This window comes from Talpa occidentalis, unplaced genomic scaffold (assembly GCF_014898055.3).
Source record: "Talpa occidentalis isolate TD23 unplaced genomic scaffold, MPIMG_talOcc4v2.1 talOcc4.3, whole genome shotgun sequence".
In the NCBI taxonomy this organism is placed as follows: Eukaryota; Metazoa; Chordata; class Mammalia; order Eulipotyphla; family Talpidae; genus Talpa; species Talpa occidentalis.
In genome coordinates this window covers 33,185,837-33,199,497 of record NW_023603184.1, presented here as the reverse complement: position 1 = coordinate 33,199,497, position 13,661 = coordinate 33,185,837, and the positions used below count along the sequence as shown (strand labels likewise).

The window sequence follows — 13,661 nt, the reverse complement described above, 5'->3', positions numbered from 1 at the left end:
TTTTCTAAGTCCTTTCAGTTCCTTACATGTAGGTCCGACTGAAGAAGCACCTAAAAACCAAGGACACTGGGCTTCAATCTAAGAAAAAGTCAGTGAAAAATAAACCAAGACATTTGCCTTCATTTAAAGATTTTCAAACCATTCTTTTCCTCTTCGGAGTAGAATCCTTAATAAATAAAATTGTAACAAGAATGAGCTACTCTGCCTGGAGACATCTAAGTATATGGCCTGGAACCCTGTCTGCCAGCTGCCTTTCCACTTATTACTACTCTTCCTGGATGGCCTGAGTTACTTTCAAGGAACTCTAGACTCCTAAACTCACAGTTTAAAATCAGTGATGTGAATAATTATAGGTTCGTTTTTCCTATTACTTATTTTTCAAATGAAATTTGTGAATTATGTTTAAAAAACTATCCTTATTCGTAGGTTCTTTTTTTAAAGATTTATTTATTTATACATGCAAGCACTGGGTACGTCAGAAGCGCGGGAGGGTGAGAGAATTCACCAGAGCCAGAGCGGGGAGCAGAGCAGGCAGAAGGACCGAAGTACACTGCTGGGGGGAGCAGCGGGCGGCAGGAGAGGTCTGCGCGCCATGTGGGACCCTCCTCCGGTCGCCGGGGAGCAGCCGGGGATCGAACAGGCGCCGCAGAGGCTGCAGGCAGCTTCGCAACCCAGCACTCAACCACTGCGCCACTGGGGAGGCCCTGTATTTTAACTTTATTGCTGTCTTTCCCTTTGGGATACACTCATGCTCTTAATCCTCTTTCTGGAGGCAAATCTCAGCACACTATGTACTTCCTCCCAAGGTAGGCTTGACCCCTGGCAAGCATGTCTTTACTTTTTTTTAAAAAAAGATTTATTTATTTATACAGGAACTGGGGCACAGACCAGAGGTGCGGGAGGGTGAGAGAATTCACCAGAGACAGAGCAGGGAGCAGAACAGGCAGATGGACTGAAAACACTGCTGAGGGGAGCAGTGGGTGAGACTGGAGAGGTCTCCCGCACCATGTGGGTAGCTCCTGGCTGGCCGGGAATCGAACCGGCACTGCAGAGACTGCGGACAGCTTCACAGCACTGTGCTCAACACACTGCGCCACCAGGGAGGCCCCCATGTCTTTACTTATAGAAAAGTAGAATGACTTGTTCTTAACATGAACAGTAACTTGATTAAAACATGTATTTTGATCTCTGATTATTTCTTTTTATTCATTAGATTTGTCTGCCTCTGCTCATTCTAAGGTGGTGATCTTCACAGTCAACTCTTTGGGTAGATCTGAGTCCTACCTGGACGTGGTACAGAGCAACGTAGATATGTTCAGAACCCTGGTTCCCCCTTTGGGACATTATAGTCAACACAGTGTCATGCTCGTTGCATCTCAACCAGGTAAAAAGTTTAAATTAACTTATGGCCCATAATACCAGGAAAATTGCCCTTACTGATAAATGTCAAAAAACTAGTTTATAAAGGAACAGCTAGAGTATTGCTCTTATAATAAGCAATACAGTATTTATTCTGTCAACTACTTATTTCTAATGAGTGACATTAACTAGAAGGTTATAGTTTACAATGTTTTATATAATGTGGTATTAAGTTCCAGGTTGCTAGCCATGCCTTCCTCAGTGAGGAAATGGTTAAACACCTAAAAGAAAAGTGCAATGGCTTAAATGAAAGATCTTTTGTTAACTCTAAAGCATCATAAAATGTTAGTGAGCATGCCAGAGTATATTTTTAATCTTTTTTATTGTAAATTATTTTGGAACTGTTTTACATAAAAAAAAGTATTTCTGAAGAACTAGGTAGTACTAAACTCAAATTGTAAACTTTTAAATTGTAAAAATCTAGTAAATTGTAGATTTTTTTAATGTTCTCAATATGAGGGAATGGTGTGTATTTCACTTGTTTTCCTGTAATGAATGGTTGATGGACTGTTCTCTTTAATTCCTGACATGTCATAAAAGAGTAGTTGTGTTTTGTTTTGTTTTTTTCATAATGCTGTGCTGCATAGCGTAGTGCTAGTGGTGGTATATGAATCAGTATTTTAATTTAAAAATAGAAATTCAGCTAAAAATTGATATAAAAGAGAACTTGACCAATAGAAAAAAAGATTATTTTCTGGGTTTTTTGTACCCAGTTTTCATCTTTCTTGCTTATCTATACTAGGAAATTGTTTCCTACTCTAAATTTATATTTAGCAACAAAGTTATATAAAATTAATGCTGAAACCTGGTTAGTTTTTTAAAGTACATTTAAAACATATTGTGCCTCATGGTGCATCTAGGAACTAAGAAGTACTTATAGAAGCTCTAACATGCTTAGTGAAATAAGTATCTTGTTTATGAACTAGGCTAGAAGTATATATTTTTAAATCTTTATATTTTCACCTTGTCTGCAATATTTAATCTTCATATTTAGTGGAAATTATGACCTATGTGACATGGAAACTGAGTGCCCTTCCTGCAAATCAAGTGATTGGAATTGGATGCAATCTGGACTCTCAGAGATTACAATATATTATTACAAATGTTTTAAAGGCACAGACTTCAGGAAAAGAAGTATGGGTTATTGGTGAGCAGGGAGAAGACAGAGGTAAAAAATATGTTTTCATTAGATATATTGATAACTTAAATCATTAGTGGACAATGGCATTCAAATATCAGATATTCATGATCTCTAGGTATTCCAGAATTGTGGTGTTTTCTTTTTTTTTTTTTTAAATCTTAAATTTTATTTTTATATTCCCCCATACAATTGCAAACGCCCCATTCTGACCCCAATCCTTCCCCTCCCGCCCCCCACCCCCCAAAAAGTGTCTCTGGTTCATAGTTTTTTGTTGATTTTGATTTTCACTTTCTTATATTCATTTTCCTGGTCCCTTATTTAAGTTTTCTAGATTCCTGCTATGAGTGAGACCATCCGGTATTTTTCTTTTTCTTTTTGGCTTATTTCGCTGAGCATGATCCCTTCCAGCGCCATCCATGTTGCTGCAAATTGCATGTGTTTATCTTTTTTGAATGCTGAGTAATATTCCATGGTATATATGTACCACATCTTCTTGATCCAGTCATCTACTTTTGGGCATTTGGGTTGTTTCCAAAGCTTAGCTATTGTAAACAGTGCTGCTATAAACATAGGGGTGCAGGTGCTCTTTGGAATTGATGTTTCTGTGTCCTTTGGGTAAATCCCTAGGAGTGGAATTGCTGGATCATATGGAAGCTCTATGTTTAGTAGGTCCAGAAATCTCCACACAGCTCTCCATAGTGGTTGGACCAGTTTGCACTCCCACCAACAGTGCAGAAGAGTTCCTTTTTCTCCAGAATTGTGGTGTTTTCTTCCACATCTGTGTACCTTCTGTGTGACAGGCCCTGAATACACTCTGCAGATATATCATTCTCTTTGATTTTACTTTTCTGTAAGTTTAAGATTAGGCAAGCCCCCAAAGTCAGGATTTAGAATTTTTTAATTGAATTTCAGAGTCCTGGTAATTTAAGTTTAATTTTCTAGAAAGCAACATTTAAATAAACCCTAAAACATATGCAGACTCCTTTACTCTTTCCACCCTTCCACCTTGTTTACCTTTCCTAAGTTCAGTCTAAGTTCTCCCTGGATATATACCATCTGCCTGTTTTTCATCATTTAAACAGAATTTTCCCTTGCTATCCTTTTGGCCTTTCTTCACAGCTTCTTGCTTGCTCCCTCCGACAAAAAAGCATTGACTTTCCTGAATTGGAAATCCCCTTTTCCTATCCCAAAAGAATGCTTCCCCTGTTTGTCTTGAGAATCTCTTTCTCTACTCTTTATCATTTCCCTCATGCTATGAAGTTGGGTTGATCTGGTGATAAAAATGCTGTTTTCATTTTATTGATTTAAACAAGTTGATGGGAGTCTGTTCTACTCACTGCTGTATAAGGTGAGGGTGTGCTATAGAAGAGGCCCAGAGCAGTCTTGTCCATCATACTTAAAAATTATTTTAGGGCAACTAGAAAAGCATTTTTAAGATATTTAACTAGCAATAAAAGTATAGGATACTATTTGATTAAATGCCAAGATGAATATTACAGATATTTATGAATGCTTAGACACACAGTGAGCTTTTAACACAGGTTAAAATGACTAGAGATATAATCTATACAGGCCATATCACTGAACTGGACTTTGGAAGAATGAATAGGATTTGAATAGGTAGTGAAGAGTGGGAAAGACATTCCAAGAATGGGAAATCAGAACCGGACAAAGCTACATAGTTAAGTATGGTGTGTTCATGGGATAAAAAATCTAGACTAGTTCTTTCAAAGTTTCAACCTAGTAAGCATGGCTGAAATCACATTTTGGAGATCTTTGAATACCTAAATGCAGAGTTGGAGTTGATTCCTGGGCTCTGGGAACCATTAAAAGTATTTGAGAGTGATGTGTTGGAAAGGCCACTTGGGGGCTTCATCATTTGAAATACACAGCTATTATTTTATTCACCATGCATCCTAGAGTGTACAGCACAATGTAGAAAAGAATTCAGTCTATGAGGAGAGGTGATCGTTTCACCAGTGAGCTAAAAAAAAAGACCGTGCACATTAAATAGCAATACCCCTCAATTTTTTTTTTTTTTTTTAGTGTTACATCCCATCTGGTTCTATTTTTTTAATACATTTTTTTACATCATTTTTCATTTTTGCACAATGTATGCATTTTCATCTTGGTTATAGTCCCCAAACAATTCCCACCCCCCTGGTTTTGATCCTACTCCCTCCTCCCCTCCCCCAGTGTACACCTCAATTTTTAAAAAGAAGTTAAAGAGGAGTCAGACAGTAGTTCCACTAAGCAAATCACCTCAAAACTATTTTCTTGGAATTTAAAGCTTCCTATATGCTTTGATGCCGTTAAAGCAAACAATGTATTAACAGTGCTCCCGTCTGGATTAGAGAAAACCGAAAAATTTTACTCTTCTGTTTTCTAATTTTGGATATGTAGTATTTGTGTAATTTTTAAGAAAGTTATTTTGATAAAACAGAATCTATTTTAAATCTGTAGAGATCTGTACTGGCTACCTGGAAAGTTCTGTGCTAAAAAGAATCAGGCCATAGAATAAACCTTTACAAAAACAGTGGAACAGAACTATGTTTCAGGCCCAAAATGTTCCCTAACACTAAACACTAATCAGTAGGGCCCCAGAAAAAGGCAGCAAACAAAAACTTGAAGTGTATGTATTAGATTAATGAATGTCTGGACACTTAAACAAGCCCAAAACCCCGAATTTTCCTCACTACTACCATTTGAGTTCTGGCCTATATCAGTCTCTGCTTATCTAAATATTACAAATCTCCCCCATTAGTTTGCTCTTTCTCCTCTAGACTACCCTGTAAATGATGCCCAATTAATCTTCCTAAATTATATTCCTCTTTTCAGAAAGTTTCACTGATTTCCTCTGACTAAAACATTAAATTCCTTTGCTTTGCATTCAAGGAGTCCCAAAACCTTCTTTCCCAGTCACGTCAGTAGTAATATTATAAAGCTGCAAGGGACCCAAGGAGTCATTGATTACATTTGCTTTAGAGTAACAACAATGGATACAGGAATGGCAAGAATGGGTAAGAATTACCTGCCCAAGAGACTATAGCTGTTAGGGTCAAAGAACTGAAACTCAGATCTTGTTTCTAACCTTGCTCTCCTTTGCTTTATGCCGCGGACCAGCGCAGCGGTAGATTAGCAGGGCAGACTCAGGGAAGAGAAGCTGTGCAGGGTGGTCAAGGATTTGGCGCATAAATGACAGACAGACACACTTCTAGAGTGAACATCTGAATGTAATGTGCTCAAATAATTATGCATTTTTATACATTTTCAAACAGTATTAGATTACATAAGATCAACAAAAGGAGATATCAATCATAAATGACATAAGTGATATATTTTCTTGTTTTTCATAAAAGATGTGTGCAGTGTTCCATAGCAAGGTACAATTTTTTAAATAATGATTACAAGAAACTAAGCGTATGTGGTTAACCATATATGAGGTGTAACTATGGCTACATTATTTCCAAACCTGTTTTCCTTGTTCTATACAAGTGCCTTGATTTCCCTGACAAAGTGATGGATACGAACTCCATGGTGACCTTAACTCAATTATATTGTATTAGTGATTTAGTATGCTTTATTTTCTTTTTCTTTAATAATAACTTTTTTCTTACCATGTAGGTAGATGACGTCAGTTTGTCACTGGGATTTTATATTAACTACATTTTTCACAATACCTCCTTGAAGTGGTCGCCATGGATGTCTTTTAATAACATAGAATGTTTCTAAGTGAGGTCTTGGCTGTTGGGGGAAGTTTCCTGACTACATTCCATAATTGTAGTCTATAATTATTAACTTATGAGCCTCTTCTCAGGCACTTTCATAAAACAAGGAAGATTAGAGTTATTAAAAGAATTAGGGAAAAGTTGTTAGTATGAGAAAATTCATTCATAACACCATTACCAGGTAGATTCTTTAGAGTCAAGAGATAAACAGCTAATGGGTAACTTATTCTGCTAGGCAACAAAGAAAACAAACTTCATAAAATGATGACAACGATCAGCAGCCATCTTCTCAGGGTTCAAGGTGTTCCTCCCGCGTGCTCGGTGCCTTGACTGTGCTGAACATCAAGGACTTAATTGTTATCACTTGAGTTCTGCCGCGGGAGGGGGCACCACAGCTTTAGTCACAGGGACCTTTGCCCACTTTGCATTTACCTCCCCCATATTCTCTTCTCACTCTCTCAGCATATTCAAATCTCATCCTTCAAGGTCTAGGGCAAGGCCCCTATTTTTATACTATGAATCTTTTTCTAATCAGATCACTGCACAGTAATTTCTTCACTCATTTGAGCTAGAAACTATTGCTAACTATATGGTAATTAACCATATATTGTCTTATGATGTTTATTTTGTTAAACTTCTGTTTTATTCTGATGCAATTTGAATTTTGTGTGGGCACCTTCTCCCCATTGAAAGTATGTTAATAAGTTGTTCTTCCAATTGAAAGTAATCATTCATTTACATTGCAAAATACTAAATAGTACAAGAAGATATGCAGTGAAAATAAATCTTCTTTCTAAGCAAGACACCTAGTCCCTCTCAGTAGAAGTAATCAGAGTTATCAACTTCTTGTGTAACCTTCTAGAAATAGTGTGTGTATAGGCAAGCACATATATGAAACATACATCATATATCATTTTCCTCCTTGCCCTTTTACTTACTGATTTTTTTAAAATTTATTTATGTATGCATACAAGAGCTGGGGCGCAGGCCAGAGGTGTAGGGGGTGAGGGGATTCACCAGAGAGTGAGTAGGGAGCCGAACAGGCAGATGTACTGAAATACACTGCTGAGGGGAGCAGCGGGCGAGACAGGAGAGGTCTGCTGCACCATGTGGCCGGGGATCGAACTCATGCTGCAGTGGCTGCAGATAGCTTCATAGTGCTGCGTCTTAACCCCGTGCGCCACCAGGGAGGCCCCTACTGATTTTAATTGAAATTAACTGATTTTAATTGAAAATCATTACATAATAACATATAGAGATCTCATTCATTATTTTTAACTACTGGATATATCAAAATGTATTTTACCAGCCCTCCTAAAACTTAATTTTGACTGAATAAGAACACTTCAATATATGATGGTATTAATATGTCAAATTGTGATGACAGTAAAGGATGGTGTGACTTATGAATAAGCCTAAGGTGCTGTGCTGGCTGCATTTGGCGCTATAAATGTGTGAGAACCTGATCCTGTCTTTTGGATACTTTTAGTTTCATACAGGAAATGACTAGAGTAACAGGCAATGCTGACTTTCTATGAGAAAGGTCCAAGAGAAACAGTATAAAAACATAAGAAAGGGACATGGTGGTTCTGTCTTGAACTTTCAAATGGGGACTAGAAATAGAGGGATGTTTGTTCTGTGAATTTGAGATCACTTTAGTATTAAGTAATATTTGACTCTTAAAATACATGTACATGAATGTTTTAAATCATAATAGAATACTCATGAATCCACTCAATTAAGAAAATACTGATTCCACTGAAGATACCTACGTATTCTCCAACCCATTCCCTATCTCCTGATAAGCTACCACTATCAGATCACTTTTTATCCTGTTTTCTACGTTGTTTCAGAGATAATTACATCCATAGTTATTTAAGATATACTTATCTTAGCCCTGAAGCCAAAAATGTATCACAGGCTCCCTCTGCTGGTTTCATTATGTAGACACCTACTGGTTGTATTTTTGCATGTGATACTATCACAATAATAGCAATTATAATTATTTTTTACTGAGTGCCTACTCTTTGTATTATGCTTTGTATATCTCATTTAAATTTTATGAACACCTTGTGATGGAGGTAGTGGTTTTTCAAATTATAGATGTTGAAGCTTAAGACTTAAGTATTGAAGTATTGATAGTTCGCCCAAGGTTATATATCTAGTAAGGGCAAAACTGAGATTTGAAACCAGGTCTGACTCCAAAGTGGTTTTTTCCCTCTGACTCAATTAGATAATCTATCTAGGGTATTTAGTACACTGTCCAGTACAGTGTAAACTCAGTAAATAATAGCTGTTATTACAGTGATTGGCAAAATGATGATAAATAGAAGTTGGCAAAAGGATATGTAAAACTATGTTTTAAAGTAAAACATTAGGATTCAATAACAATTAAAAGAATAGCAGGTTATAAAATTATTCTCTTTAAGTATTTCAGAGATAAATGACAACTACATCCTAGGGGAGGAATCATCTGACATACAGGACCCTTTAGGATCTGTTTCCTGCTTCCCTCCCCAGCTTCTACAATTCTGCCAGGAATTCTATGCTTGTCAAATGGTTACTTTACAGTTCCCCGAATGGTTCATGTTCACTCTCTTGCTTCCTGCCTTTGTACTTCCTGATGCTTCTTTTCCCTGAACATTCACTCACCCTTTAAGACTAGATTTATTTTATTTTTTTTTTTTTTTTAAGATTTATTTATTTATTTACATAAGCACTGGGTACAGTCAGAAGCACGGGAGGGTGAGAGAATTCACCAGAGCCAGAGCGGGGAGCAGAGCAGGCAGAAGGACCGAAGCACACTGCTGAGGGGAGCAGCGGGCGGCAGGAGAGGTCTGCGCGCCATGTGGGACCCTCCTCCGGTGGCCGGGGAGCAGCCGGGGATGGAACCGGTGCTGCAGAGGGTGCGGGCAGCTTCGCAGCCCAGTGCGCAACCGCTGCACCACTAGATTTAAAGGCACCCCTCTCAGGAAGCTTTCCCCATTCTCCAGGTTAAGTAAGTTCATGCCTCTATTGTCACCATTATGAAACTGTTACAATTGTATGTTTACATGTCTTTTCACTCCCTCAGATTGAAAATTCCTTGAGTTGGGATGGCCTCAGTAAATATGTTTTGAAATGAATGAATGATCATGACACCATCTTATTGTACTCAAAAGTCATTCATATTATGCCTCACCAAATTAGCTTGTCAACAGAACATATTCTTTGGTGTTGCTATTTTCAGCTGTGATATTAAAATTATATGTAAAACTGCAGATAACTCCTTCAAGCGGTGTGTTAGAAATTGAAGGACTGGACCTCACTCACACCAGGGTATTAGATCATCTGCTTGGGTATCCATCTTATCTAAGGGGTAGGGCTGTACCTAATGGAAAAGAGCTATTCCATAGTCATATTTTCATTAAAATGTTTGGAACCAGAGGATTATTATTCTTGAGAAACAGACCCAGACATTTAGGAAGTTCAAAGAGCTGTTCAGTAAATAAACAAAAAAATGAAATAATTAATTCGGTCTAAACTTAGTTGAAAATTCTAATGACTGTGTCACAAGCAAATTTAAACACAGTAAAGCTTCTTTCCTCTCTCCAAACATTCTTTTCTCATGGCTCTTTAAATTAGGACTCAAAGAGGAAGGATTAAAGAATGTGATCCTTTGTGTAATGTATAGTGCAGTAGTATTCAAATTTAATTTCCAGATTTTTGTGGGTCTGTTATCTTTTCTTATGCTTACCTTGCCCCTTTCATTCATCTTTCCAAAGTCTGTACATGCTATATTTCATTTAGCAGATATTTCCCTGCAATTTTCCATTTATCAAGAATATACTCATGTATCAACATTTTTTAAGAAAATAATTGATCAAGCAATACATTTTTTAGAATCCCTTAATCTGCCCACATATATTTATATTTGTATATGATAATTTTTGGTTCTGCTTTGCTTTTTTGTACTTAACATAAAAACTTTAATTTTCCTTGTTTTTGAACTTGACTTGTAGCAAGTATGTTTTCCTCAGTTGTGAAAAACAACTATGAATTGCATCATCTCCTGTGCATTCTTTACCATGCTAAAGAGTAAGTGTGAGAGCACACAAAAGGACACATGGTATCTGTCCCCAGGAGCTTATGTTCAGTTTGAGAAAAAGAGAAGCATCTGGATCCATATGGTGTCATTTGTGTTGACACATCATTAAATGGCTTGTATTCTTTTTTTTTTATAATAAATTTTATTTTTATATTCCCCATACAATTGCAACCCCCTTATTTTGACCCCAATCCCTCCCCTCCCGCCCCCCACCCCCCATAGAGTGTCTCTGGTTCATAGTTTTTTGTTGATTTTGATTTTCACTTTCTTAAAGTTATTCATTTTCCTGGTCCCTTATTTAAGTTTTCTAGATTCCTGCTATGAGTGAGACCATCCGGTATTTTTCTTTTTCTTTCTGGCTTATTTCGCTGAGAAATGGCTTGTATTCTTAATGCAACTTAAGATTTATGTCTTAAACATAAGATAGTCATATATAGATAAATCTTGTTTTGCCTACTCAAAGATTTGTGTCAAAGAATGTCTTCCCATAGATGAGAAACAGGTGAATATTAGAAAGGTTTTGAAATGTTATTCTCAATTTAATATTAAGATCTAGTATAAATATCTAGTTCACATTCACAGCTTTTGAATTTTTTTATATTAATCTTATAAATGGTGCAGTGAGAAGAAACGAGTAATCCCAAAGACACTTAGAAAACAGGGCCCTAGGGTCTCCCTGGTGGCTCAAGGAGTTTAAGTTGCAGCACTATGAAGCTATCTGCAGCAACTGCAGCACGAGTTTGATCTATGGCCAGGGAGCTAACCCATGTGACACAGCACACTTCTCCTGTCTTGCCTGCTGCTACCCTCAGCAGTGTATCTCAGTCAATCCGCCTGTTATGCTCCCCACTCTGTCTCTGGTGTATCCTCTCACCGCTCCCCCCCACACACACCTCAGCTCTTGTATGCATAAATAAATATAATAAATCTTTTTTTTTTAGATTTATTTATTTATTTATTTATTTATTTATTTATTTATACAAGCACTGGGTGCAGTCAGAAGCGCGGGACGGTGAGAGAATTCACCAGAACCAGAGCTGGGAACAGAACAGGCAGACTGACGAAATACACTGCTGAGGGGAGCAGTGGGCGTGGCAGGAGAGATTTGTTGCGCCATATGGGACCCTCGCCAGCAGCCAGGGATTGAACCGATGCTGCAGAGGCTGCAGGCAGCTTCACAGCCCAGTGCTTAACGGCTGCGCCATCAGGGGAGGCCCTAAATGTAATAAATTTAAAAAAAAAAAAAAAAAGAAAGAAAGAAAAAGAAAACAGGGCCTTGCCTTTCTAGCAACTGTGGAAGCCTAGCCCAAAATAGGTGACCAAATTATTTCTCACCCTGTGAAAGAATTACTCTTAGTGTGATTCCCAACAGAACAAATGCTAAGTATTTGCATCATTTAGGAGACTAATACACATAGCCTACTAAGGAAAGAAAGTTTTCTGCTTAGATAGTAAAAAGGCCCTTACACAATTGTGGATGAATGAAAACAGGTTAGACTTTGGGGATCATTTTTTGGAGTGATTGAAGTCTTTTTCATCCAAGGTAATTGGTATAGCACATTCACTGCCATAGTTGAAAAATGTAGCTGTTGCCAGAGTGGGTAAAATGTTTTTGTAAAGCTTAATACAGGTACCTTTGACTGCAGTCATTTATTACATCTTAATCCTAAGAGTTATTGACAAAATATAATTAATTTTCCATTTTATTTTTAGTACCCGTGTGGGGTGGCCAAGAAGTAATGAGTCAAAACTCTCAGGTGCAGCTTTCCAACAGGTAAGAGTGAGTGTAGATTTGCATTTATCCAACTGAAAATTATGTACTTCCTGGCTAACATAAAGCTATTTATACAGCATGTACTTATTAGGCTTCTGCAAACAAAATGAGCTAGTATGGACATATCCAAAAGTACAAGGGAACAATGTTTTCTATTCTTTTATTTTCTGAAAGTACATCTAAGGCTGCTTTACACACTTTATTTCAGATACACAGTTGATATTTAAAGGGTAGAGCTGGCTCCTTATTTATAGACAATAGTTTATTGCTTCTGGATCTTAACATGAGGACATTGGTAATTTTCTTAATGTAGAAGAGAATTTGACCATACTACTTAAAAGTGATATTTATTAATTACATATAAATATATTTTGAAATACAATTAATATGAGTGGAAAAGCCATATTATAGGCTCAGACAAAAACAAAGTAAAATGAGCAGATCCTTGTATTTTTTGTATTTATGTAGAGGCCCTCCAGAAATCTGGGCCATATACATTAGACTGTACATACTATCAATATATATTTTTATGCCATTTGTTGCTTCAGCAACACAAAATAATATGGTTTCTTGCAGTCTGAGTTTTGAAGATTTTTTAAAATGTTTTGAAGATTTTTTAAAATGTTTTAAACCTTCAGCTAATAGTTTTTAGAATACAACTAGACAGAGTATTCTCTCATTGAGAAGATAGCATGTTGTATAATCCATGCTAGTCTGATTCTCTGTATAAACCAACATTTAGAGTTTTTAAAAGGAAGAACTTCAAACATGTTTAGCTCATTTTTATTATTTACAAAAAGAACGTATGCTATTATAAAATTTAAGTATGTACCTATCTATACAGTAAAAAGTGGGGTAATTCCACTCTCTAGAAACAACCACTATTAAAAAGTTTAGTGTCCACATGTCCAAACATTTTTTTCTAAAGCTCTGCAGACATTGTTTTTATTGTTTTTGTAATAGATTTGTGCTATTCATATTATCTTGCATCTTGTTTTGCTTCCTTAATAACAAAAATCATGGACATTTTTCCATATTATACATAGAAATCTAACTTGTATCAAGAGCCACCAAATGTGTGTGGTCTCAAAACAAGGTCAGCATGGTTATTATGTATATCTTTGCACATTTGAGCATATTGCTGTAGGATAAATTCCTGGAATTTCTACATGAAATGCTGTCAGATCTTTTCCTGGAAGATCACTTTATACTCTCAGTGGCAGTTATAAGAGTGTCTACTTCTCTGTAATGTCTGCTTCTCCAGAAGTAATAATCAATCTCTTTAATCATTGCCAATATTGATAAACTAGTATGTTTATTGTTTTAATTCATATTCAAATATTACTAGTTTAGTAATGTTACTACGCCATTCATATTTTCTGTGAACTGTCTGATATCTTAAGAAAAGCTTAATCATTAGATTATCTTTACACATACCTAACAATTGCTAGATAGCTCTTATTTTTCTGTCATAAAAATGTCTAATCAATACCTTAAACAGAAGGCAAAATT

The 13,661-nt window shown here is 36.7% G+C and overlaps 1 protein-coding gene across 4 annotated transcripts in view; it reads left to right on the top strand.

Moving 5' to 3' along the window:
- Positions 1-13,661, top strand: part of UEVLD (UEV and lactate/malate dehyrogenase domains) — a 42,189-nt gene that overhangs the window by 23,915 nt on the left and 4,613 nt on the right. For 2 of the 4 annotated variants that reach the window (XM_054699399.1, XM_037522744.2), the window contains exons 8-10: positions 1,214-1,384; positions 2,414-2,587; positions 12,089-12,149. In XM_054699399.1, the coding sequence (XP_054555374.1) occupies positions 1,214-1,384; positions 2,414-2,587; positions 12,089-12,149 (406 nt within the window). Of the gene's footprint in view, positions 1-1,213; positions 1,385-2,413; positions 2,588-12,088; positions 12,150-13,661 lie in introns of those variants that run through there. The other 2 variants (XM_037522745.2, XM_054699400.1) reach the window with 2 other exon arrangements.